The 25,777-nt window shown below is 50.6% G+C and overlaps 1 protein-coding gene across 1 annotated transcript in view; it reads right to left on the reverse strand.

Annotated features, from left to right (window-relative positions):
* RNF213 (ring finger protein 213) overlaps nucleotides 1–25,618 on the reverse strand; it is a 46,806-nt gene extending 21,188 nt beyond the window's left edge. Inside the window, 30 exon segments of the mRNA XM_009082666.1 lie at nucleotides 230–339; nucleotides 781–876; nucleotides 1,156–1,292; nucleotides 2,202–5,795; nucleotides 6,454–6,597; nucleotides 6,968–7,161; nucleotides 8,066–9,206; nucleotides 9,632–9,793; nucleotides 9,949–10,089; nucleotides 10,643–10,860; nucleotides 11,447–11,612; nucleotides 11,894–12,474; nucleotides 12,769–12,927; nucleotides 13,163–13,336; nucleotides 13,871–14,051; nucleotides 14,495–14,617; nucleotides 15,369–15,467; nucleotides 16,035–16,179; nucleotides 16,623–16,639; nucleotides 16,993–17,146; nucleotides 17,370–17,425; nucleotides 18,079–18,277; nucleotides 18,779–19,011; nucleotides 19,829–20,062; nucleotides 21,125–21,414; nucleotides 21,611–21,798; nucleotides 22,045–22,203; nucleotides 22,847–23,019; nucleotides 24,038–24,148; nucleotides 25,262–25,618. Of these exon segments, the coding sequence (XP_009080914.1) occupies nucleotides 230–339; nucleotides 781–876; nucleotides 1,156–1,292; nucleotides 2,202–5,795; nucleotides 6,454–6,597; nucleotides 6,968–7,161; nucleotides 8,066–9,206; nucleotides 9,632–9,793; nucleotides 9,949–10,089; nucleotides 10,643–10,860; nucleotides 11,447–11,612; nucleotides 11,894–12,474; nucleotides 12,769–12,927; nucleotides 13,163–13,336; nucleotides 13,871–14,051; nucleotides 14,495–14,617; nucleotides 15,369–15,467; nucleotides 16,035–16,179; nucleotides 16,623–16,639; nucleotides 16,993–17,146; nucleotides 17,370–17,425; nucleotides 18,079–18,277; nucleotides 18,779–19,011; nucleotides 19,829–20,062; nucleotides 21,125–21,414; nucleotides 21,611–21,798; nucleotides 22,045–22,203; nucleotides 22,847–23,019; nucleotides 24,038–24,148; nucleotides 25,262–25,618 (9,736 nt within the window).
* Between the last annotated feature and the right edge of the window lie 159 nt (nucleotides 25,619–25,777).

Genomic DNA, 25,777 nt, shown 5'->3' on the forward strand with positions numbered 1-25,777 from the left:
TGTGTGCTGCTCTCAAGCTGAGTGGAGAAAGGACTTGTTTGTCAGGGGAAAGGCAAGGGGCTCTCACCAAGGAGCTCAGCACTCCCAGGTACTGACCCCCAGGGACAGGGAAGCAGCTCTGACAACCCACAGGACACACAGAGCCCAAATTCTCAGCATTCAAAAGGACAGTGAGCAGGTGAAAGGTTTGCCTGAAGCCAGTTGAGGAGGGACAGAGGGGCAGACCCACCTCCATGGAATCCCACGTAGGACGTTCCTCCTTCCAGCCGGGAAAGCTTCATGATAAAGTAAACAAAGACAGAGACGTCTCTCTTGTTGATTTCATTCACAACTGTGTATCTGCAACAAGAGGAAATGCTGTTGGCAGAGCAAAGACACACAGAGGTTCGTGGCCACAGGTCCTTCCCCTAAGAGGGCATGTTTCCTCCCCTGAACATACATGAGTGGCTCTCAGCCCTTCCTCCAGGCCGTGGTGCTGAGCTGCCACCTCCAGCTGTGCCTCAAATGATCCCCCTGACCCTCAGCTCTGCAAGACTTCTGCAGCCAATGCCTGGAATTCACACTCCAAAGGAGATTATCTGCTTATTTGACCCAACTTAGTTTATTTCAACTTGGGCTACAAATTATTATTTGAAATACAGTCAGTGCTTCTCGATACATTCTGCTACAGAATAGAGAAAGGATTGCACATTCCTGAGTCTGAGAGCCCTAAGCAGCACTAATGATCCAAGGTGGTGAGGAGTGGCAAAGCAGAACTGAACCACCTCACACCCAACTCACTTGGCCGAGGCGATGAGCTGAGCATCCTGAGAGCCATCTTCAAAGTCTGTCTGAATAATGAGGATTTTATTTCCTGAGGTGGCATCCAGAAAATCCCTGAAGAGTGAAAAGGGATTTAACAGAAGTCACTGAGTACAACCACCAAACACTAAAGACTGCAGAACACTTTCTCCACATTAGCTTTGGCTGCTGCAGGCAGGAGAAGAGATTACAACACCAAAACCCATCATGGTGTGATGGAGCTGATAAAGTTTGCCCCGAGTCAGCACAGGCTCCTGTCTCCCTTCTCCATGTGTGTTACTCCAGATGCTCTGCCCACCACCTCCCACCAGCCAACAGCTCATTCTGAGCAGGATAACACAAGCCCAGACTCACCGGATGCCCTTCAGGAAGGAGTACTCCGTGTCAAACTGCTGCAGGAACAGGATTTGGAGCTTTTGGGCTTTCCCCTGCACCTCCCTCTCCAGGCAGGCAGCGTCAGCACTGGTGAGCAGCCGTGAGAAGGTGGTGACCTGGGGACAAGGGCAGGAGTGCAGCAGGGAGGCAGCACAGACTCACCCACCTGTGCTCCCAGCAGTGAGCTGTCCTGCCAACATGGGCTGTTACCCCAGCACAGAACCACTCCTGGTGCTGCCAGAGATGGGACAGCTAAGGCTTGGAGAAACTCCTTGTTGAAGTCCAGCAAGTCCAGCCCTGGGACAACACATGCTGTCTACAGGTGAGGCAAGGGAGGGATGAGGTCTCCAGCCAGTCTCAGCCAAAGTTCTTTAGCCTTGGTATCAGGCAAAAGTGGAGCAGAGGTATTCCCATGGAAGGTCCTCATAGAATCCCAAACTGGTTTGGGCTGGAAGGGACATTAAGGCTCGACTCACTCCACCTGCTGCCATGGGCAGGGACACCCTCCACTAGCCCAGGTTGCTCCAACCTGGCCTGGAACACTTCCAGGGATGGGGCAGCCACAGCTTCTCTGGGCAACCTGTGCCAGTGCCTCACCTTCTTGTGAGGGCTAAAGGCTTTTATATCCTAAAGCCAGTGACAGACACGAAGAAATGAGGGTTCCAAGGCTCCTGATGACTTGCTCTGCAGCCAGCAGCCTGCTTGGCTGTCTGTGCTCACAGAGACAGAACTGCTTTCAAAGTAAAAAGATGTATCAGCTGCACAAACTCACTTAACCCCTCAATTCACCAGGGAGCAAATACACACAGGGAGCTTCACACACAGCACAGGTATTAGATTCTTCAGGGTGCAATGACACACCTGCTGAAACACTCACTTCTGCACCTCTGCACCCACCTCTGCACACCTGCACCCACCCCTGCAGCCCTGGGCACTACCCAGGTGTGGCCATCCTGCAGCCCTGGCAGTAGAAACAAAACGAGTGCAGGTCGGGAGGGGTTTGGGAGGAATCCCAAGACACTCACCTCTGTAAAGGCCTTTTGACACTCAGCCCCTGCGTGGATGTGGGCGCGAAGGAAGTCTGCAAAGGACGTGTGCTGCTGCTGCTTGAAGTATGTGTTGGCCAGAGAATCTGCCATGAACATCCCCACAGAGTTGCAGAGGCGGATGACAGCGTCGGGGGTGGCACAGTTCAGCAGAGCCAGTTGGGCTTCCCTCTTCACACAGGACAGGAGCTCCCCAGGGGCACACACTGCCCTCAGCCTCTCCGTGGTCTGCAGCACCACCGAGGCACAGCTGTTGGAGTGGTAGCCCACGAACACGTCATGAGGGCTGTACTGCTGCTTGCTCATGAAGTGCCTCTCCGTATTGACCGCGGTGAACTCGTGCACCCACTTCTTCAGCTCTTTCACCACTTCCCTCTGCCCTTTGTCCAGGACAGTATTGATATCCAGGTAGTGCTTTTCCAGCCTGTTGATCAGTGGAATGGGAAAGTGCTTGTACACCACGTCCTTCTCCTCGATGACTATCAACCGGAACTTGGGGTGCACTCGACACTTCACCCGGTGGGTGCCCAGTCCCAAATCCACATACTTCTGCCCAGCAAGGTACACGTAGTACTGGTTGAGGGCGTCGTAGAGGCTCTCATAAAGGTTTTGCAAGTTGAGGAGCACAACCATTTGGCCAGTTTCCATGCAGACCTTCACACGGTTGATGTTCCTGCATATCTGGGTATATTCTTGGTCCTTAGGGAAACTGGAGCCAAAGATGATTTCTGGCTGCTGTTGAGCAGCAAAGAAAACTTGCTGGAGGATCTGCAGCGCTGCATAGTTCTCAGTCAACACGAGCAGGTACCTGCAATCCCCATCCTCAGCACTGCTGTAGATGTTCTGTCGGACCAGCTCGATTCTGCTGATATCATGAGCATGAATCTTTTCTTTTTCTGGTAAGGCTGAGGTGAATATTTCCAAGGCATTGACATCATCTTTGCCACCAAAGTTCCGAAGAACCACCCCGGCGATGTCCTGAGGTGTTGGGTCACTTCTGGAGCTCTTAGCTAGGGCAAAAAACATCTTGATGAGGCTGTAGTAGTCACGCAGACCAAAGAACTCCCTGTCCTGGGCCTCGCAGATCTTTTCATATGCATCTGCAAAGTGACAGAAATACTGTTCGACCTTCTGCAAAGCTCCTCGTGCCGAGCAACAAATCCCCTTCGCGCTCTCGATGAGCTCCTCTCTGCTGGGGTCCCCACGGGAGACAAAGATGCCTCGATTCATCTTAGCAGGGTCCAGAGCCCAGTTGGAAATCCCGATGAATCCAACCTTTTTGTGAGGAAGGGGGACATCATCTATGCAGCCATCTTCCAAAAGTGGATGCAAAGTCTTCAAGGGCATTTTGGGAGAGTCTTCTGCCAGCCCAATCTCATCCAAAACCACCACTGAGACATACTCCTCCAAGTTCTTCCCTTTCTGGAATCGAGCACAGTGCTTGAAAGTGCCTATGATGCCCTCTGGGGTGGAGAGGGGGCTGCACTGAAACGACACCAGATGGATCTGCTTCAGGTCCTTGAACAAATCAGAATAAGCTGCTTGGCCCTGCATAGCATCGGCCACGATGGTTTTTGCAAGGGACTTGGAACTCCCAGGCTTCCCCACGAGAAAAAGAGGGATTTTCAGCTCAATGCAGATGACCATCATAAAGACATTTTCTTTCAGGGCCAAGTTTCTTGCTATGGTATCCCGGAGCTGCACACCACTCAGGAACAGGTCCTGCATCAGGGAGATCTCTTCCAAAATCTTTTTCTGGCTGTCATAAGGCTTTGGAAGGACGTGGCTGATAGCACTCCTGTACGCCTCCTTCCTCTCCAGGGACGCATGATAGCAGACCCCAACCGCCAGCACCAAGGACCAGATAACACTGTTCCGCTCAACGCTGCCCTTCGGAGCTTTCTTCTCGGTCAGGTACTTTTCCAGCTCCCTGAGCAGCAGGTTGCTGTGCTTGTAAAACCACTTGAAGACTTCCATGCAGCGTTCCACATCCCGCAGGCTGACGAAGCTGCACTCGTCATCCCCCTGCCTCATGTGCTGCTGGGAGGCAAAGAGCACTTCTGTGATTGTTTCCACCTCAGGCTGCACCGTGGGGACCTGCTCCGCCACCCGCTGCACGATCTGCTGGATGTACATCTTCTCAGTCAAGTTGTTCAGTTGCCCAAAGTCCCACACCAGTGGGATCATGCTGGGGGGGAGGGCATGAACCCGGTACACGAGCTGTCTCAGGGGGATGGACCCAAGCTTCTCCTTGGTCGCATCTGCTTTGACACGGTAGCCCAGCCCAGCTAACTCCAGGCGTTGGATCATCTTTGGGGTGTGCTTTCGATACGGGTTGCAGGCTGCTATGATCTTCAAGCCAGAGTCACAGGCCAAAGGCTCCCCCTGCACTGTGTGGTCACACAGAACTTCCTTGATGCTGCTCACAGCCTCTGTTGTGTTTGCTTCATCAAAGAAGAGGATAGTGTCCAATCCGTGCTGCTTCTTGTTGGATTTAGCCAGGGCTTCTGCTTCTCTGATCCTGGCATAGATCATCTCTGCAGTGGTACCTCCGTGGACTTTGACAAGCTTCATGTTCTCTACCTCTACATAGCTCTTGCGTAACTGGCACAGAAACTTCACCAGCCTGGTTTTCCCACAGCCTGTTTCTCCCATGATGACAACTGGGATGTTGCATCGGAATCGCATCTCGATAGCCAAGATTTTCAGCACGTTGTCCATGGTGAGCTCGTACGTCTCATCAGGGTCTGTCACCCAGGGGATCCCCAACACCATGCAAAGCCTGTCGAGCTTCTCATGCCGAGGCAGCTGGTCGAAGGAAGTGTTGAAGGGAACTCTCTGCAGCAACAAGCCCTTGTACAGCTGTGTGGTCATGATGTTTCGCTTGATGATGTTACCATTCAGAGGGTTTATGGCATCAACACCCCGAAGGCCATTGAGTTGAAAATGGAAACCAATGAATGTCATGGACACATGATCTTCATTGAAGAACAAATAGGGGTGAGGCTCAGACTCCCACTTCTTCCGAATGCGGAAAGGGAGAAGATCTTCCTCCGCAACGTCCTCCAGGTGGGAGGATTGTCTTCCTGAGCTCTGGTCGGAAATGTGCAGGGAAGGTGTTGCAAAGTCCCTCGCCATTAAAATCATGAAGGTAACCACGAAGTTTTTGAAACCTTTCAAAGTGTCCTGGACAAATTCAGGGTTGCAAAAGACAGAAGCTTCACAGTCTCTCAACTGGATATTGAGGAACCAGGTAAAGTTTCGGAGCTCTGCCCAGGAGGGATCTATGACCCCACAGTGCAGGAGGAAGAGCTGCAGGCACTCTGCAGGGCTCCCTTCCACCGAGTTTGCTTCGTACCAGAACATGTCCAGATCACACCCCTGGTCAAACCTCTTCAGGTACTGGAAAGGTCTCTGGAAAGCCTCGCTGCAAAATTCCTCCTGGTCCATTCCTGGGTCCCAAACATGCCCAGGCTGCTTCCCAAGAGTCTCCATCTCTAGTACTTCTTTGGGAGACTTACATGTTACTTTAGGGAACACATCTAAGAAGTTATACTTCTGGCTCACTGATGTCTGGAGAAAAGGAAAAGAAAATGCCATCACAGAGCTGTTCTTTAGTTTAGTTAATGTGTTCTTAACAGTCTCCTTGCCTAGAACCACAGACCTGAGTAACAGAAGCCACACAACCAGGACACCTTTTCCCCTGTGTATCCCTTCTTCCACTCAAAGTGCATCACACCAATGAATCCTATTCCCTCCTACACTCTCCTTCCTGGAACCTGAGTTGCGTGTCACCTCCAGACCCTTCTCAGTGCTACCTCAAAGAAAACTAAACCCAAGAAACTGTTATTTATTCCTGTCACGTCTACATTGTTCTTACACATAAATATTCCAGTATTTCCAAGCATGCAAGTTACCATGGGGAAGGTTAAGTTTTGCACTTTTGTGTTTTTTGTAAACGTTAGGGTGGGCCCAGTGAGACTTGGACTAACAGGCCTTCAGAAATCACCAACTCAAGGAAACCACAACAGGTCTAATTTACTGTCTGGTTTTAAGGTCACTTTGTCCAGCTGCAGGGACATCACTTTGTAATGAGACACAGCACCAGAGAATTCCTGTGCTGTGTTTACAGCTACAGCCTCTACAACTCACCACAGCTCCATACCAACATGTGCAAAATAAGTGAGAGATGCACAGAAACAGAGCATTGCTGGGTACATACAGGCCTGGCTGCTTTCTTTGGCACTGGGGACACCTCAAGGATTTCAATGATGTACAGGTGGCACTTCTGTCGTAGCCACATATTGCCATTAGTATCAGTCAGGTACTGCAAAACCAACAGCTTGAAGAGGAACTCTGGAATTCCATGTTGCACCTACCAGAAGAAAAAACAGAAAGGCATTTCCTCTTTATTCACCCATCACAAGTTCACAGAATCACACGACAGTTGAGGGTGGGAAGGTTCTCTGCTCAAAGCAGGCTCAGCTAGAGCAGGTTGCCCAAGGCCACATCTAGTCAGGGTTTTAATATCTCCAAAGCTGGAGACTCTGCAGCTTCTCTGGACAACCTGTTCCACAGCCCAACCACCCTGATGGCAACAGGCTCCTTGTGTTACTTACACAAGGACTAGAAAACACATCCCAGTGAAACAGCTTACTAAGAAATAAGATCTTTAAAGAAACAGCTTCCGCAAGGACCCACACAGGACTCTTAGGACAAGGCAGCTGTGGGAGGGATGAACTTACTGAGGAGGTGATATCGAAATGGAAGATCATGGGCTTTGTCTGGTGCTCTCTCTTCAGAAAAGGCAGGAGAGATTTTAGCACTTTATCCTCATCCACTTCTGGTTCAATTAGTCTGATGGTTTTCAGAAGTTCTGTAGAGTCAGGATGCTCTTCTTGCAGCCTCTCATGTAACCTCTTCACATACAGAGATTTCCCTGTTACAAAAAGCACCACAAGAACCAAAGCCATCGATATCAAATACATCATATTAAGGCTGTAATAGAAAGAAGGAAATGAAATGCTTAAGTACTCCATGATCTGAAATCTCTGAACCTTCCTAAAAGGCACTGCAGAAAAAGAAAGCCTAAATCTGGTTTGAGCAGCTGAAGCCTGGAATCCAAGCCACTGCTCTTGCTATCCACATGCTTGTTTTGCTTTGACTACCTGAGAGAGACTTTGCTCTTTACTAGGACTCGAATCTACGCTATTATGTGCTTGTTTCTAAAGTCAAAGCAGGTTAAGAACACAGCTGACACTACAACTCTTGCCCAGTATTCTTGGCGACTTGCAGCTCAGGAGCTCCAATGTCAGACAGCATCTTTGTGTTCAATAGCTCTTGATGGGAGTTTCTCTCCCAACTGTATCTGATCCATTTTAATCTTGTGTAAAGGGTTCCACAATTTAAGGAAGCACTGTTTGAAGAATCACTTTCCTCTGTTTGCTTTTCAAGCAGTTTTACCTAACATCCCCCAGCTTTTTGCTTTAAGAGACACTGAATAACCAATTCCTACACAGACAACCCTCGTCCCACCTCACAGTCATCTTCCTGCAGGCACATGTTACCCTCAGCAGGTCAGATTCAGCTTCCTGCAGCATCAGCTATCTGGTTTGTGTTAATTACACAAGTGAGCAGAACGAGAGAGGTGCCAGATTAGCAAAACGCCCCATCTCTGGAGATGCCCTCTGGGCAAGATGAGACTTACAGCTTTCACCTCACTCCACTGACCAGAGTCTGAACCATGCCTTTTGACTAAGACACTTATGGCTTGGACACAGAACCTGGCAAGGTGAACTCCACTCTGGTTTTCAACCCTCAGCAGACCCTACTTTACATCTTACCCACACCAGCTCTTTTGGAGGACACGACCCCAACACACATGTTGTCCTTGAACACGGCAGAGGCTGAGCTGGACGGCTGAGCCACACGGTAATGGTGCTGCAGGTACTGCTGGACTTCTGCTCGTGGCCTCTGGGGGATCATGTGTACTTTGTACTGGCTGAAGGCTGAAGGGATGTAGCTGTGCTCCCGCTCACAGTTGCACAGGATGATGAGGCGATAGGAGCTGCTGCAGTGCCGCAGGCGCTGGAACAGCTTCTCTGCTTTGCAGCTGACGTCGTAACTCAGCTCGTCTGCGTACAGCATGGTGTAAATCCTCTCCCCTGCGCTGCAGGGAATGAGGCACCTCCTGAGGAACAGCCCCACCTGTTCGGCTGTGGTCTGGGGAGTGCACAGGAGAACCTCATCAAAGGTGGGAAGGGGCTGCTCGGGGCTGTTCATGTAAATAGCCAGTGCAGAGGTGAGCACCTCGGCGCGAGGGCAGGTGATGAGGTTGGGCTGGCCAACACACAGGAGGTCCAGAGGGAACTCTCTGGTGATACACTCCGTGCCCTGGCTGGCCAGGCTCTTCAGCCACCTGCCCAGCGTGTCGATATCCAGGCAACTGGGGAGGAAGGAGCCCATGTCGCTCATGTAGCTCTCCCAGATGCACTCCAGCTGGGCACTCAGGTCCTTCTCACCAACCAGCAGCACTTGAAAGTCAGGAATAGCTTTCCTTGAGCTGGGAGGCACCTCACTTCTGAAGGCTGAGAGGATATTCTGCTCAGTGCAGCTGCGATTCAGGAAGGAAAGCATCATCAGGGCCCCCTGGCTGGGTGTGCCCTGCCCCAGCTCCGTGCACAGGTACACCAGCTGCTCTGCAGTGTAGTAGTTCAGGTAGAAGTGCTGCAGTCGTTTTTTGTACATGAAGCTTTCCCAGACCTCCAGGAAATTCTCCATCGTCTTGCAGAGGCGTGGGAGCACAGCTGCCATATCCCCTTGCCCTTCCAGCACTGGGATGGGGCCCAAGGAGAAGTCTATAAGAACACAGAATTCTCTTTTGGGTGAACAATACACATGGGCGAGCCAGGAGCGGAAAAGCATGTTCCCAGCTGAATAAAGGTCTATAAAGGCCTGTGCAAGCCTCTGGACATTGGAGAAGACCTGTGTGATGACAGAGGGGAAAAAAAAAACTAAGCTGATTTATCAAGACAAATTCCACACATGAAACCACAGGAAAGATTTGCAGTGAAAAGAAAGGCTTTGGCCCAAGGTGTGTCAGGCCTTGTACAGCAACCACAGACACTGAGACTTTTTAACAGCAGTATCCTCAGGAAACCAACACGGAACCCCCAGCTTGCTACAAAAGCACTGTGATGCTGCCAGCCAGGAGCATCCCCAGTGCAGCCAGAGGGTAAGGGCACCAGTCCCCTGTCTAGTGTCCAGCTTAGTCCCACTTTAACAGGGACCCAAGGAGGCAGGAACACACATCTGACTGTGACCATCCAGCCCCAGCACCTCAGCTGATACTCAAGGGAAAATCCATCCCTGTCCCCAACAAGAATAACCTGCTGGGAGTGGAATCTGACCTCAGAGAATCTCTCCACCTCCAGGCCTTGCTCTCCCTTTGCTGACATGAGCATCAGTTTGTTCTGCAGCTCACGGAGCTCGGTCAGGGAGTATTTCCATGGGGTCTCGTTGTCTCCTGAGCTCCCTGGGAGGGTGAAATGCAGGACATTGTCCAAAGAAACCTGCCAAAGGAGAAGTCATGAGGAGACATGTGAGAGGCTCTGTTCCCGAGGCGGTGCTGTGCCCCGCAGCCTCCAAAGAGGAACTGTGCAGTGGGAGAAGAGCTCCAGCCTGTTCCTGGCAGCAGTGCTGAGGAACAGGAGCCAAGCAGCCTCACCTTCTGGCCATCAGCTGGTGCTCTCAGGACATAGACTCCTCTGCTGTTGATGGCAGCTGCCAGTGACAGCGAGGACAGCTCCACCGAGCCGTGGCTCTCCTTCACTGTCTTCAGCCACGCCAAGTGCTGAGCTGAGGCACACTGTGGGGACAGGAGATATGGCACTGCCCTGAGCACTCTGACTGGGCAGAGTTGCCAGGATTACTTCTGTGTTCAGGACAAACAGCTTGGGCTGGCACGAGAGCTTCAGGATAGGGAAGGAAGAAAGCAATGAGTACTGGCCACAGCCTGGTCTTGCTGCACAGCTCTTTACCCACTCCATGGGAGGCTGAACAGAGCCCACAGTGCTCCAACACCTCTTGCTATAGAAACAGGCCTTGCTGCAAAGGATAAGAGTTCCCAGCCATCTGTCCCCACCTCTTTCACATCATCCTCCAAACTTGCATGAGCAATGCTACACCATGTCACACTGGAAAGCCTCGGTAGCGGCTCTGGAGAAACCTGTGCTACACCTGTTACAGTTGTTGCAGTTAATTTTTGTGCCAAAAGAAACATTAGATTTGCTTTTTTTTCCAAAAAAATTGCTGCTGTGGTGTCCCTACACAAATACCATTTGCCTCATGCAAACTTTAGCCACCCTTGGAAGGCAGAAAGGCAGGAGGATGCAGGGAGAAGCTGCTCCAGCAGCACTCACCAGTTTCTTGGGAAGGTTCTCATCGCTGTCCAGGGCTCGCCACAGCTTCTGCAAGCAGCGCATGAAGTCCTCAAACCCTGACTCCTGCCTCAGCTCATAGAGCAGGGAGGAGTAGCCATGCACAGTGTCGTGGAAACAGGCCACACGGTCCACGTCCATGTCGTTCTCCCCAGCAGAGATGGATGCCAAGTCCACAAACACCTTCAGCTCATTTATATCTTAAATGAGATAAACACATGAATAAACCACAAGTGAGGTAGCTTGAAGGCAGTTCCACATCACCACTCGTACAGGAAACACAAACAATGTCTTCCAACAGTATCTCCTGCTGCAGCTTCCCAAGGTGTTCCACTTGTCCTAGGGACGTCCATGCCCCTGATGCCCACGTAGAGCCACCACCAGCACATCCCCAGGCAGGCAGTGAGCAGTGCCTGGGGTGTGTCTGTGCAGGGAGGACAGCTCAGCTGGCAAACACACAGCTAACCACGCTGCTGCTGCCTCTGTTCTCTCAAACAACCAGTCTGAAGTCAGCAGCAGCAGCTACTCCAGCCCTCCAGCCCCAGCCCAGCTCCCAGGCAGGGTGGTTACTGTGTGCTGCCCCAGACTGCAGTGGTATGGGCATGTTTAGATGGACTTCATAGCACATTCCACACCAAAACCCAGCAGAGCTCCTCAAAACCATCAATACCAGGAGATGAGAAGCTATAGAGCAGATGGGTCAAGGATACACAACTCTTTCTGCCCCCAAAACAAGCTGCCATCCCTTCTAGTGCTCTGCCTGATTCCTGGGTGAGCAGCACACACCTGTCAGTGCTTCTCTGACCCAGGAGACAAATTCCTTCTGCTTGGCCAGCTCCCTCAGACAGCCACGGCGGGTCACGGTGATCCCCTCCAGCAGCCTCTTGGCATGCACAAGCTCAGGGCTGATGGAATCCAGCTTTTGGGTCTTGTAGGATTCAAGCTTTTCTGTCTGCAAAGCAAGCCATGAGAATACACACTCAGTCTGGAATTGGCAAATGGCACTGGTTCTCCAGCAGGGAAAGGAAAGCCCTCTGCAAAGTCACCCCCCAGAAGAGGAATATCTTCTCTCTTTTAGGAATGGCTACACAAAAGCACTTTGGACACCTGATTTTTACCTCAGATAAGCATTTTGGGACAAGGAATGGCTCTTGACAGACTTGTGGGAAAGATCAGATTTACCCAAGCTTTCTAGCCAACAGCCAGTACAGAGCTGCAGAAGGAAATACTCACTATATCCAACAAGTTTTCCAGGATACTGAAGTCACCAGAGAGGCCCAAACTCTCTTTGACATTGGCAATGATCTTTGCAGCATCAAAAGTTAAATGCATTTCATGGTATTGCTGGATCTGCTGAAGTCGCTGGTCAACCCAGCCTCTGTCTTCTACAGGATGAAGTTCACAGATGGTGTCCAGCTCCAGTCTGAGATCTTCAGGATGGTTTGTGAATTCTTGGAAAATAGAATCAACTGCAGAAAGCGTCAGACTTCCTGACCTGAGATCCTCATAAAGCCTGTCATAGATCACAAAACAAGGGATGATTACACTGCCGAAAACTTCATCAAGGTCCAACTCAGGAACAGTGTTGTCCTCATCCTCCTCATATTCCTCTCCTGCCTTCTGTGCTGCTTTCTCCCAGAGCTGCTGGAAGATCAGGCTGTCCTTAAAGGAATGCATTTTATGGGCAAATTCTTTCAGGTCTGGGCACAGGCTGTAGTAGGTCTGCAAGGGTCTCTCTCCTGCATTCACAACTTTGTTTAGTCTTTTCTTACGAAGATCTTCACCGTGCTGAAGTTCCACTTCACCTACATCCACTGCAAAACAGAGACAGGTCAGGGAGGGGTCAGCGTGCAGCCTGGGTCCAGCTGGCTCCATCCACCCCCCAAGCCACACATGCTGCCAGGCAGGTGGACCCTGTAAATGTCATTTGGTGCACAAGCATTCCTGTGACTCCCCAGCACTCTGGGTTTGCTTCCCCCAGCCCTCCTCACCCTCACCATGGTTGACAGTCAAACCTGCCCACAAAGCCAGGTGGTTTTCACAAGGAAAACTATGTTTTTCTGGAGTTGCCACTTTCAGACTGCCTCCCCCCCTCCCCAGAACTCTACCTTTCACAGACTCCTGCACCTTCCTGCACATGCTCAGGAAGGTTCCTATTGCCTTTTTCTCCTTTCTGAGCAGTGTGACCTCCTCTTGCCTCCTCTGCAGCAGTTCTTTCAGGCTCCTCTGGAATTGTTTCTTCTCTTCATGTGGCAGTTGCTGATTCTCTGAAAGAAAACTCATCTGTAGACACAAGGCAGATACTTCCCACTCCAACTCAGGTTTGGATTTGCAGAGTCCCAAACCACAGTGACAACACAAACTGGAGCTTGGAGCTCCATACCAAGGCCAAAGGGCTGCACTGCAAACTGCTGGAGCACCTCAGTATTCTCAATCCCTGGAGCACCAGCAGAGCAGGCCACCCATCCCCACAGTGATGCCACCTTTGGACTTGTCTCTTACTTGTCTCCCAAATGCAGATGAATTGCATCTCATGCTGGAAAACCTCTTCCAGATGTTTCACACGGACGCAGCCATTCTGAATGTCATCAGTGATGCTCATAAGCACAGAGTCTGCTGTGGCCATCACACTCTTTGCTTCCTCTGTGAGTTTTTCTAGGAGATTTCTGTTTTTTCCTGTCCCAGAAACAAAGCATGCCAAGCCTAGATCAGCCCTGCTTCCCAAACACCAGGCAGAATCAGGAGCTATCCATGCCATGGTACAGAGCCCTTCCATTTCCTGCTGGATCCCTACCCAAAGCTTCTGAACCACAACAGCCTCCAACCCCTCATGTCTTTCTGAACAAAAATGGGTCTCAGGATAGCAACTGGGAAACCTCCCATGGAGAGCCCAAACCCTGTAGAACAAACACAATCCATTTGGATCCAGCCCCACGACCAACACTTTGGCACTTCTGGGTGGCAATAACTTGTAAGAATTCCTCAGAGAAATGGTTATGTCTCCAAATCCTGCAGGAGATTATGACAAGAAGAATACTGACTCCCTCCTCTTTAGCCTTTCCTCTCCAGAACCAGCCTGAATACCTTGAACTTTGGGATGAGGAATAACACAAGAGCAGGACAGTTTCTCTCTGTTTGCTGCTCTGCACAGTGGCAGTGGTGAGGCAGACAACAGCTCAGAGCCTCCTACAAACCTAACTATGGACATACCACTGAAGCTGAAGATATGTTTGATGTCAGGCCACGTAAGCAGATGGTGCAGAATCTCATCAAAGTCCCCCTCAGCCTGCCCAGTGCCGATGGGCCACGATGTCACGATAATAGTTGACACGAGCTGGCTGAACTGGCCCAAGTTGTAGGCAGATATCTTCTCCAGGAGGTTGCTCTGTGTCTGCCAAGGCACACAGGAGAGGGGAGGGATGTGTCAGGGTCTGGGATCACACTGCATTTGTGTCTCAGAACTGGGCACTGATGTCCAGGCCTCACTCCAGTGCTGCCTCCAACAAGAGTGGTGTGACATGACTGACACCAGAACTCATGATGGCAGAAGCATCACAGGTATTTCTCACAGACCCTTAGGAAGTGGATCCTCATTTCCTGATTTCTTGTCAGTATTTTTTGTTGTTGGTTTAACAAACTTAAAACAATCCACAGCAACTCAAGTAACATCCAACTCTCCTTCCACCACCAGGCACATCCCTGTGCCACACAACAGGATTCCTGTGCCATGGGAAGTTTGACTCTTCTTTTTCCTACCTTCCCTACCTTTCCTTTCCATCCTTAACTACTTCCCTTTGCTGCTTTTCCCCTCCCCTACCAGGGCAAACACAGTACCTGGCAAGCTGCAGTCACAGCCTCTGTAGCACAGTTCTGGAAGCACCACATGATGGAAGAGTCCAGCCCTGTGAGAAGGTGGTGCTGACAGCAGTACACCAAAATTTGGTTCACTGGAGGCTCCTAGAGGGCAAAAGGGAGATTTATCAACATCCAAGTTTCCAAAGGGTTTCTTCTGACAGCAGGAAGGAGTGCTGCTATCAGGACAAGAAAAGGAACCAAGACAAGTGTAAGATTCATGGTGGAGCCAAGAATCAGCCCATTCCTCAGGGCCTGGAGGAGAGATGAAACATTCATTATTTCCATCTGAAGTGTGTGATTACTTAACATGCATCTCTCCAAGCTAAGCTTCCAGCAGGAAATATTTGTTTCCTGATTGCCCCATGGAAATCAAAGGCTTAAAAGACTTCTGCAACTGCAGCAGAAAGGAGATGAGGAGAAAAACAAGGTCAATTTAGATGGGACTTAGACCAGTAGGTGTGCATTTGGGAGCCTGAACAACACCATTTCTGCACAATGAATGAAAAGAGAAGCACCAACTTTGCTTCTCTGAGCCCTTGAGTTCTTCCCTTACACTATAGCCAAAGGTTCTTACAACTCCAGAGATGGGAATTGCTCACCATGTGCCATTTCCCTGGAAGCCCCAGGAGGTCAGTCTCCGCCAGGGCAGAGTGGCCCTGCAGCCAGGCAGGCTGCTGACACCAGGATTACAGCATGGTACTTTGTCATGGCCAGTTTTTAAGCCTCCAGAACATGGTTTATAACAGCAATGGCAATTTACATGCCCAAAGCTCCCAAGTCTCCACCTGCTCCTTCTCCAAGCACAGCAGCAGTTTGACCCAGGAGCCACCACTGCCTGGAGTCTCCCCCTCACCTCCTGGATTCTCCTCTCCAGATCTGCAAGCAAAGTCCTCCTCCACGTCTCTGTGAACTTCTCATCTGGAAAGCTAATCCTCACAAACTTATCCCAGGCCTGCAGGGGAGAAGCAAACAAACCCAAACCACTAAGTACTGAGGTTTCATAGTCCAAGAAGGAAATTAATAGCACAATGTAGAGGAGAGGCCTCACACTCCCCACAGGCTGTAGTCCTTCCAGATGTTTCCATCCAGAGGAAAAGGAGCACTCCCAGAGCTCCATAATCAAAAATGCCCCAGCTGCTGAAGGAGACATTTGGATGAACCATTTCCACCCTGATGCTGGACACTGCCCCAGGGAGGGCTGGGTGCAGTCAGGGGCTGCTCTGAGCTTTGCCAGCCCTGGAGGACAACCAATGGGGCATACAAGGAGCACGACAACACCACCAACGGGCAGCTCCTCACCCTAGCAATGTCTTTGGAACAGCCAAAGGAAAGGAGAACTAAGATGAGCTAAGCAACACCTGTGAGCCCACCAATGGCTCAAACACTGCCCATCCCTATCACACTCCTCATCCAGCCACAACAGCTACAGCCCCTAGCAAAGAGCCATATTAGGCTCAGGACTCTGTGGTTAAGCTACAGTAAAACACCCCTTTGTTCATATTATTAGAAGATGACAAACCCTGAGTTCCCAATACAATGAGAAGGTCACGTGCTCCAGGTGTTCTTTCAGTAACTTCTGGTGTAAAGTGTTCCTGAACCAGGTTCGAGTGTCCCTCAGAGCATCACTGAACACTTCCACCACTGGGTCCTCCCGCACAGCACCTCTTGGAACCTGCCCCACACACAGGAAAAAATTAAAAAATAAGAACAGTTCAAGCAGGAGAGCAACACACAACTGATAGATATCAGTATTTCTAAAGGAAGGACTAAATGCACTCAAAGCATGAAAACACCCAGCAACAGCCTCACCACTGCCTGAGCTAAGGACAGAGGGAGGCTGGGAAAATGCTATGCTTACAGTTAGTTTGTGCTTAAGAACACCTGTGGTAGGAATCATAGAATATCCTGAGCTGGAAGGACCCATGAAGATCATCAGTCCAACTCTTGACCCTGCACAGATACCCCAACAATCCACCCTGGGCCTGAAAGCATTGGCCAAACACTCCTGGAGCTCTGCAGGCTTGGGGCCGTGACCACTGCCCTGGGAAGCTGTTCCAGCTCCCAAACCAAACACCTCGAAGAACCTTTTCTAATATCCAACGTGAACCTGTTCCCAAACACCCTCTGGGGGAAGGACTTTGTCCTGATATCCAACCTAACCCTGTCCCAGTGCCCAAACACCCTCTGAGGGAAGAACCTTTGCCCAATATCCAGCCTAACCCTCCTCTGACACAGTAAAGGCTTAAGGGAGGAAAAAACCCAGACCTAAACCAAAGCTTTTGGCAGGCCAACCTGAGCATTTGACCTTTCTTTCAATAAGAACCCAAGTCACTAGGAAGTGTCACAGTCTTGGTTAGAGCAGGAAGTTCTCCAGATTGAGAATGGATTTGACCTAAACCCAGTTTGCTGTGCCATGTCTGTAACACTCTTGGATGTCTTGGCTCAAACCAAGCTAAGAATGGCTCTTTGGTACTCACTGCTGTGTGCTCAAGTTTGGCAACCTTGGAAATCAGCATGGCAGTAGTGGCAGGAATCATGAACCAGCTCCCAGTCCTCACAGACTTGCAGAGCCTCCTGTGCAGCTTGAGGCAGCAGGTCAAGCAGCACTGCCAAGAGTGAGCTTCCAGAGCTCTGCAGAGCAGGGGGAAAGAGGAAGAATTCATGTTATGCTCAGAGGAAAAAGAAGTTAAAACCCACCAAATTCGATGGGGTGTGGCAGCAAACCACCCCTCCCTCAGATGGAGTTTAAAAACGGGACAGAAACACAAGATTCTGTTCTTCACACAGATTTCAAGGCACATCCTAGCCACAAGCACAACCCCAGCCCTCAAGCCTTGGGGCGCACTGCAGTTACCTGTCCCGTGGCTCCTCCAGGGCACACAGCACTGTCTTTAGAAGATTCTCTGCCACCTGAGAATGGAAAGACAGAAATATTAAACTCTGGAAGAAACGTTACAGGTTTCTTTCTCATCAGCTGAGGGGCTGCTGTGAAAGGGAACTCACTATTCTTCCATGCCTTCCCCACAACACTTTTATGGATATGCTGTGAAATCGCAAGACTTACTGACTGGATGGCAGAGCCAAGCCCTGGGGGGCTGTTATTTGTAGAGCCCAAAGCTGCTCTTCCTACAACTTTAAAACTTACTGTGAGTTGCAGCATCCTGTTCCTGCTGTCCTCACACAAACACAAGTGTTTTCTCACCAGCAGGGAAATCTCCCAAACCAGGAGCCCCTTGCCCAACCCTCCCCCATGCAAGAAAACCAGTTTCAAGCACCATTTGAGGAGCTCAGGATTAAGTATTTGCCACCATTGACTACAAGCAAACCCAGAGAAGCAGCCCCTTCTCTCATCAATGCCAACACCACCTTTTGCTGCAGGGACACCCTCTCATCTCCTCTGAGGAGTCTCTGACTTCAGAGCAGCTATTTTTGCTGAAGCTCTTTGAGCTGTGACCTGCTTCCAACCCCAACCCTCCCACTGATGGTCAGTTCTGCTAAGAGACACCCAACAGCCCAGGCTGAGCCTTTATCCCAGGGGTGGCTAAAGCTGCCAGAAGACAAACCTCATGGTTACGCCACGAAAGGTCAATGTTCTCTAATCTGTACAAGACACCTTGAAGAGTAACTAGCAAATCACTGGAGAAGTCTTTTATAAACTCAGCCAGGCCCTCCAGGGGCAGCACACAGAGCCAGGACTTGACCAGAGTGGCATCAAATTCCATCAAGTACTTCTTTTCTCTCATTAGTTGCAGCAGGGCTTCTCTGGAGGGAAGACAAAACACAATCTTCAGATTTCAAAGGTACAAAAGGCCAAGAGCTGTTCAGCCCATGAAGCACTCTCACTCCTGTGCTTCTCTCATTGCAGCTGAAGATCAGTGGAAGTCCCCAAGGCCCAGTGATGGCAGAGGCAGAGCCAAAGCACTGAGCAGAAGCACTCAAGGAAAATAAACCCCAGGTCTTGCTCAGAGTCTGCACAACACACACATGAGCTGCTTTGACTCACACCACCAGGCTGCTCCACACAGGCAGAACTGAGAGGCTTTGTGTTTCAAAGGGCAAGTTCTGCCCAGCTGGGCCACACACCATGATCTCTGAGCAACCAGAGTGTCTATGACCATTTATCCCAAATATTCACCACCAACATGCCACATTTCTTACTTTTTACATAGAAGAGAGGAAAAAGAGTTAAAAAAGAAGTAATGTGAACAGCACCAACTACAGCACCAAGGTACTGGGTATAACTAGGAATTCTGGAGAACTCACACATCTTTGCTGCTCCTTGTTCCAGCAAATGGAATCCCTTCCAGCCCTGCCCAGACATCTTCCTCCACTGAGGAGTGCTGCTGCTGCAAGGGAGCAGCACAGGAATGCAGCAAGGGAAGGATCCACACCCACTGGTCTATGCCACCATCGATGCATCTCTGGCACAAGTTGGTCAGGTTAACCTTCAAACTGAAAAAAATAGTAGAACAAACACACACAGAGTGAAGGAACAGCTTTCTCCAGGCCTCCAGTCCATCCCTGGGGTGGGGAGGCTGCCGCTCAGCCTCCCTGTGCACCTTCATTAGCCTCTGGTCATTATTTTAGCTCCACCTTATCTTCAGTGGAGAGTCAACGTGGTAAAGCTCTAAGAGCCAGAACTGTAAACTTCCTCAATCTCTGCTCAGACCCTCCCAGGAGAGCACTATGAAGTCCCAGTACTTCATCTAGTTTCCCTGTGACACTCTCAGGGTCAGGTAGTGTGGGGACAATTCTTGGCCTTTTTTGATTGGGCTGAAATGTTACAAAGGTCTCCACAACGAAATTTAATAGCTGCAGCTGTGCGAGTGAAGAACTAGAAATTCCAGTGCCAGGTAAGTACTCGGATCACAGTCTGACAAACAGGAACTCTACGGACAAATGAGCAACAAATGAGGAGTGATGCAGGTCAGAGGAGACAAGAATTCAAATGTGGCATTGAAAATTAAAAGAGTAAACACATGATGATCCTGATCACTGGAGTCTGTAAGCACAAATAGCAAGCAGGAAAGATGCCAGAAACTGCTTGGCACAAAAGGACAACAAAGAAGATTATTATACACAAAGAAAAACAAAGAACTCCACTGCAACTTTGCCTGGATGTTAGCCTTGCTTGGAGCAGGAGGTTGGAACTGAGACCTCCAAATATCCCTTCAATGTGACTTTTTTCTGATTCTCTGGCACTGGAGAGTTGGACTCCTGATTGCTTGGCCAAAGGAGGCTACACATGCAGCAAAACCAGCCCAGTTAGTCACCTTGTCAGTGCTCCACATACCTAGTAACTCCTGCAAAAGCCTTTTTTATGTGATGAATCTCATCCTGTATGGCTGCTTGTGACTGCTTATCCAAGCACAAGAGGCTACACAGGTCAACCAGGTCACTCTGAGGTGCTGTAAGTGAAAATTCTTCAACTACCATGAGAATGGTGAGTCCCAGAGCCAGTTTGCTTTTGATGACTGTGCCCTCCTGCGATGGTGCAAGGAAAGGAAGAGCTATTTTCTTCATATAACTTATCAGCAAATCATTCACCTGGGACAAAGAAGGGACAAAACAAACCAATCACAGCATTAGTATTTTTCTTCTGAAGTCACTTTCTTCTCCTGGCCACAGTGAGGACACTGGGCAGCCCTGGACAGCCCTGGGCACCATGGTGGTACTGAACACGTCCAGAGCATCAGGTGTGGCACCCCAGTACCTGTCACCTCCCCATGCTCCCAGCTCCCACCACTCAGCTGCTGCTCCCCTGCCCCACACCGAGCTCAGCTGGGCAGTGCCAAGGGACCAGGGCAGGGCTTGGATGGGAACCAGGAGCTGAGCAGTTGTACACTCAACGCTGCCTTCAGTCACCACCGTGTCCCACAGGCAGCCACCAGCTTCCCCATGGACTCAGGCTTGGCTGGGATTCACAGAAGGGAGAGGTTTCTATCCTCATGCACAGCCCCCAAAAGCTACTCTGGAACCACGTCCAAGCACTATGGTGCCTAGTGACACCAAAACCATCCTTCTGAGAGCCAGCAGTGACATGGACACCGTTGGGCTCTGCTGGGCTGTGCCAGCTCAGGGCCTCTCCCACCTCACTGCGAGCAGGAGACTGCAGAGTTAGAAAGGAGCAGCCCTGACACTGCTCTGAAGGACCAAGGAAGATAATGTGGCATTTCTGCCACGTGTCATAATTATGACAAGCCAGAAATTTTGGACTCTGTGGGTGTCACAGCTTAGAAAAGGAGCAGGAGCTCCTCCCAAACACCAGGCAGGTCTGGAGCCAGAGACAAGGGCAGTGACACTGGTGACAGAGTGGCAGCAAAACTAAAGGGCCAGGCTTAGGGAATTAATATCCAGACACAAAACCCACTCAAGAAAGAAGTCCCCACATCACAGCTGAGCTGCTGACCCACGTGGGCTCTCAGAGCCACACCTAACCACACAGGTGTGACTCAAGACCCCAGGGCAGACAGTGGCAGTAACCCTGGGAGGATCCCCACTGGTTCTGTCACACTTTTGACTGGAAAAGCAAAATTAACCCAGCAAAGTCAACAGCAGAATTAAAGTCTGGGTCTAACAACTGAATGCCTCTGTGAAAGTAGAGATTACCTGCTCTGTGCCAAAGTTGAGCTCCCTCCATGGCATTTCCCTGCCATCATGCACCCTCTGGGCTACTGTCACATAATGAAACTGCTTCAGCTGGAAGAGGAAGTTCCTCAGGTTGTCAGGGCTCCAGGTTTCAAGAATGCTGAAGATATTTTCTAGCATAATATTGGCAGCTATTTTCTTCCCTCGCACCACGTCTTCATTTTTGTCAACAATTAACGTTTTTAGCGCTTGCTTAAACTTTTTGGACATAGAAGGCTTTGCACACACGATGTCATCATACTGGTGCCACTCTGGAACAGCAACACAGAGCAGAACTCAGCAAAACAACCAGTGGAATAACATATCTTCACCCTTCCAGCTGCCCATGGCAATAACCCCACGGTCCCACTGAGCTTCAGACAGTAATGGTGCTCCATGTGGTGTCTGAGATCTCCCCACAAAGGTCATGGGTGATCCCAGTGTGCAGATCCAGCCAGGAAAGCTCACCTCCATTGTTGAGAAAGCTCCTTCTTATCAGCAAGCAGCGATTCACATGGTTGTTGGAAGGCTTGTAAATGAACTCATACTCGCCCTTCCCACAGGTCACCCAGTATTTGTAAGGAATGTATTTGTCCAGGATCTCTTTTGTGAGGGTCACCGTGCCTTCAATGAGGTATCCGTGTTCTCCCAGATCCCTAGGAAGCACAAAAAGGCAAAGGCAGGCAAAGAACATGCCAGCTGGTCTACCTGCTTCCCTTCCCAGGCATCACTCCACTTTTAACAGGAATGGTGATTAATCTGTCACCAGAAAGTTTTAGAATGGTCATCTCCACTGTGAAACCCTCTGCTGCAACACCCAGCTATGGACACAGGGCCACAGCAACAGAGGTACCACATTGATAAATGTCCTCCAAAACACTCCTGTGCCTCGAGGTACTTACTGGGTGCAGTTCATCTCACAGATATTGTCCTTCCAGTCTGTGTAGGAAGGAATGCCTTGACCTCTGATGAACACCTTGTGGGTCTCAGGGTTTAGTTTGAAGTCTTTGGACAGGATTGCATGGAAATACACTGTGACACCCCCATTGCGGCTCACAGAGCTGTGAGAGAGAATTAGAAGGAAAATGGGAATAATTCTCTTTTCCCCTCTATTTTTAATTGCACAAATCATTATAAACCACAAGTCAGACGTGAGCCTCCAGCTGGCCCCATGGGCTCTGTCAGCTGTGCACTCAGACTGATGTTACAGCAGCTTAGGGCAGAAGGGACAAATGGGCTCCAAAAGGCAGAGGAAATGCTCTGCCCCAGCAGAGTCACCTGGAATGGCTACACTTTCTCCCTTTTCCAGCTCACACACAATAATCAAAACATGTTGTACTAATCAAAACAGCTCTTCACACCATTAATCTAAAGAGTTACATGTGTGAAGCACATGTTGTTCATCAGAGCAACAAATGAGAGGGGAACCTCCTTCTGATGTATCAGCTACTCAAGCAGGTTCAAGTACCACATGTGGCACATTACACAGTACATCACCTGTGCTGCAGCTCCCACTAAACACTGGCTCTCCTGTGCATGAGCACCTTACCTCAGTTTTAAGGCAATTCTATTTCCACACATCCCATGTACACACAGGCCCAATCCCAGCACCTCATTCCCCAGCCTCAGTCTGGAGTCCTCTAGTCCTGCTCACACCACCACCTGTCAGTGAGGAATGCTGAGGGCCAACAGGGCTGTCCTCACCTTTCTTTAATCTTTTCCACAGGTTTCTCGTTCTTGTGTTCTTTTTTGTCCTTGCAACTGTCTGCTGCATCCTGCTTTCTGGCAGCCTCAACTCCTTTGGTCGGACTGGTCTTCTCACTTACTTCAGGCATTTTCTTGCTTGGGCTCTTGTTTTTCTCCTTTGTGTCTTCATTCTGTGCCAAGGAGACAGACAATGCCCAGTGAAACAGGAGACCCTGGAAATCACAACATCTCCTCAGACAGGAGTGGACACCCAGCAATCACGGCTTGGTGCCAGCTTCATCCTCCTGGAAATGTTGATCCCTCACTGAAGGAAGCTGCTGGTTAAGGAAAACAGAGCATGACGAAAGAGGTATCCAACCCAAACACACTGGCAAGCAGCCAGGTCAGTGAGTCCCAGGTCCTCAAGGGATGGGGCATAAATAAAGTGAAAGACCATAGAATCATAGACTGTTTAGGGGTTGGAATGGAGCTTAGAGATCATCTAGTCCCAACCCTCTGCCCTGGGCAGGGACACCTCCCACCAGAGCAGGTTGCTCAAGGCTTTATCCGCCCTGGCTGTGAACACTGCCAGGGTTGGGGCAGCCACAGCCTCCCTGGGCAACCTGGGACAGTGTCTCACCACCCTCACAGGGAAAACTTCCAATATTTAATCTACAATTCTCTCTTTCAATTTATCCCCATTGTCCCTTGTCCTGTCCCTGCAGTTTCTAACCAAGAGTCCCTCTGCAGCTTCCCTGGAGCCCCTTCAGCTCCTGACAGGTTGCTCTGAGGTCTCCACACAACCTTCTCTTCTCCAGGTTGAACAGTTCCAACTCTCACCCTGCTTTCATAGGGGACATGCTCCAATCCTCTTATCAACTTCCACAGCAATCTCCAGCTGAACAGGCCTGTCTGTGAGCAAAGCACAGACACCTGCCAAGCACAGCCCTGGTCTAAGGAGAGCCAAGAGCTCACTGGAGAGCACTCCCAAGAGACACCTCCCAGCTCCTAGGGGTAACTGAGTGACCCCTCAGTGAGGGCTGGGCTAGGACTAACACCCAGGAGAACAGAACTCAAATAAGAAACTCCCTATAGCTCTCCCCACTTCCACTCTGTATCCTCAGCTTTACTGCCAGCACAAACCAGTCAGAGCTGTTAGGGGAAACTCAACCCTGTGGGATACTCCCCCGAGGGGTGACTCACACTCACCTTGGCAGGGGAACAGTTCCCTTCCCTCCTGGTGTCCTGTTTATCCTTCCCAGCCTGCGGGCTGCAGGCCACAGGTGAGGTGTCTGTGCCATGTTTGCCTTTGGGCACTCCCTGAGCAGGGGAGAGTCTGGAGGGAACCCTCCCTCCCTGCCCTGCCGAGGCCAGTTCTGCACTGCTGCACCTGGGCTGGGAATCAGCTCTGGCCTCTGGCAGCTGCCCAGGGGCACCACTTTCCCCTTCCACGTCAGCCCTGACCGCGTGTCCATGTGCTGTGGGTCCTCCATCCCGTGGGGCTGTGGAGCTGGGAGCTGGGGCAGCCCCACTGGCAGTGCTGCTCTGCTCTGGGGGGGTGAGCATATCTGCTTCCAGGCTGCCAGCTTCCTTCCCCAGCACCCTGCCGCCTTCAGGTGTGCCTCCACTGCCACCAGCAAGTGCTCCAGCACCTGGCTTAGCTGCCTCACTGCCAGGGGGATGGATTTCTTGTGGACAAACACAGGGATCAGGCAATTCTGTACTTGGAGCTGGTGCTGGAAGAGGCAGAGAGTCCTGTTCCCCAGAGCTGGAAGGACATTTCTTTGCTTTATTCCTCTTCCTTTTCTAGAAAACAAACAACACAATGTCTGTTTATTCATTGCCAAAGAGAAATTCTTTGTCACCTCCTCCATTGCAGCAAGTACCGACATCTTCCTGCTACACTGGGATAATGGAGAGCGACCAGGAAGAGGAGGGACAAGAACAGCGTGTGAAAAGCAAACAATCGTGAGAATTCTGTAGTTTCACTATTCAAGACCTGCTCGGAACCTGCTGGATCCACAGGTGGTGACTATCTCTCCCTCTCTCTCCCTCTCTCTTTCCCCCTCTCCGTATCTCCCTCCAATCAGACCAATCTCTGAGATGAGTTTCACTGCCTCTGGAGGATTTCAAGATGAGAATAGATGTGGCACTTAGTGCCGTGGTCTAATAACCATGGTTGTGTTGGACTTGATGATCTTGGAGGTCTTTTCCAACCTGGCTGATCCTGTGATACTGTGCCGGGGGAGCCGCTGGGCTCGGCACAGCAGCTCTGCGCACACAACCCGTCAGCAAACAGTGACAGCTTCCTGCAGGAGCCCAGGCAGCAGCTCCCCGACGCGGCCAGAGGGACCTGAGGCAGCACTGCAGCCTCATCACCACGCAGAACAGTTACAAGCCACAGCTGCTCCCAGCACCGACCCAGAGCCTTACCCTCCTCCGTGGCACCCCAGCAGAATCACCAGCCTCACAACGGGCTGTGGGCTGTGAGCTGTCACTTGGAGCTGTCACATCCTCCAGCAGTGATGATCCCTCTTCCTCCTCCTCCTCCTCCTCTTCCTCATCCTGTGCTTCAATAGAGGAAGGAGGTCCATCCACTGTGCATTCAGGTGTGGAGTCTGAGGTGTTGATCAGAGGTCTTGCGTTCTCCAACATCAATTCTCCCTCTGCCTCCTTTGTTTCAGTGGTGGAAGAAGGCTCAGCAGCACCTTCTCCCTTCACCTCTACTCCTGCATCAGGGACCGGAGTGAGCTGCACCTCTCTTCTCTCTGCAGTGGAGGCAAAGCTCATCGTTAAACTAGACAGGATGGGCTGGGTGAGAAGGGACCTGAAAGCCCATCTCATTCCAACCCCTGCCATGGGCTGGGACACCTTCCACTAGCCCGGGTCGCTCCAAGTTCCTGGATGGGGGAGAGATGAGGAAAAAAAAGGTAAAACTCATGGGCTGAG

This window comes from Acanthisitta chloris, unplaced genomic scaffold (genome assembly GCF_000695815.1).
Source record: "Acanthisitta chloris isolate BGI_N310 unplaced genomic scaffold, ASM69581v1 scaffold13340, whole genome shotgun sequence".
Lineage (NCBI taxonomy): Eukaryota > Metazoa > Chordata > Aves > Passeriformes > Acanthisittidae > Acanthisitta > Acanthisitta chloris.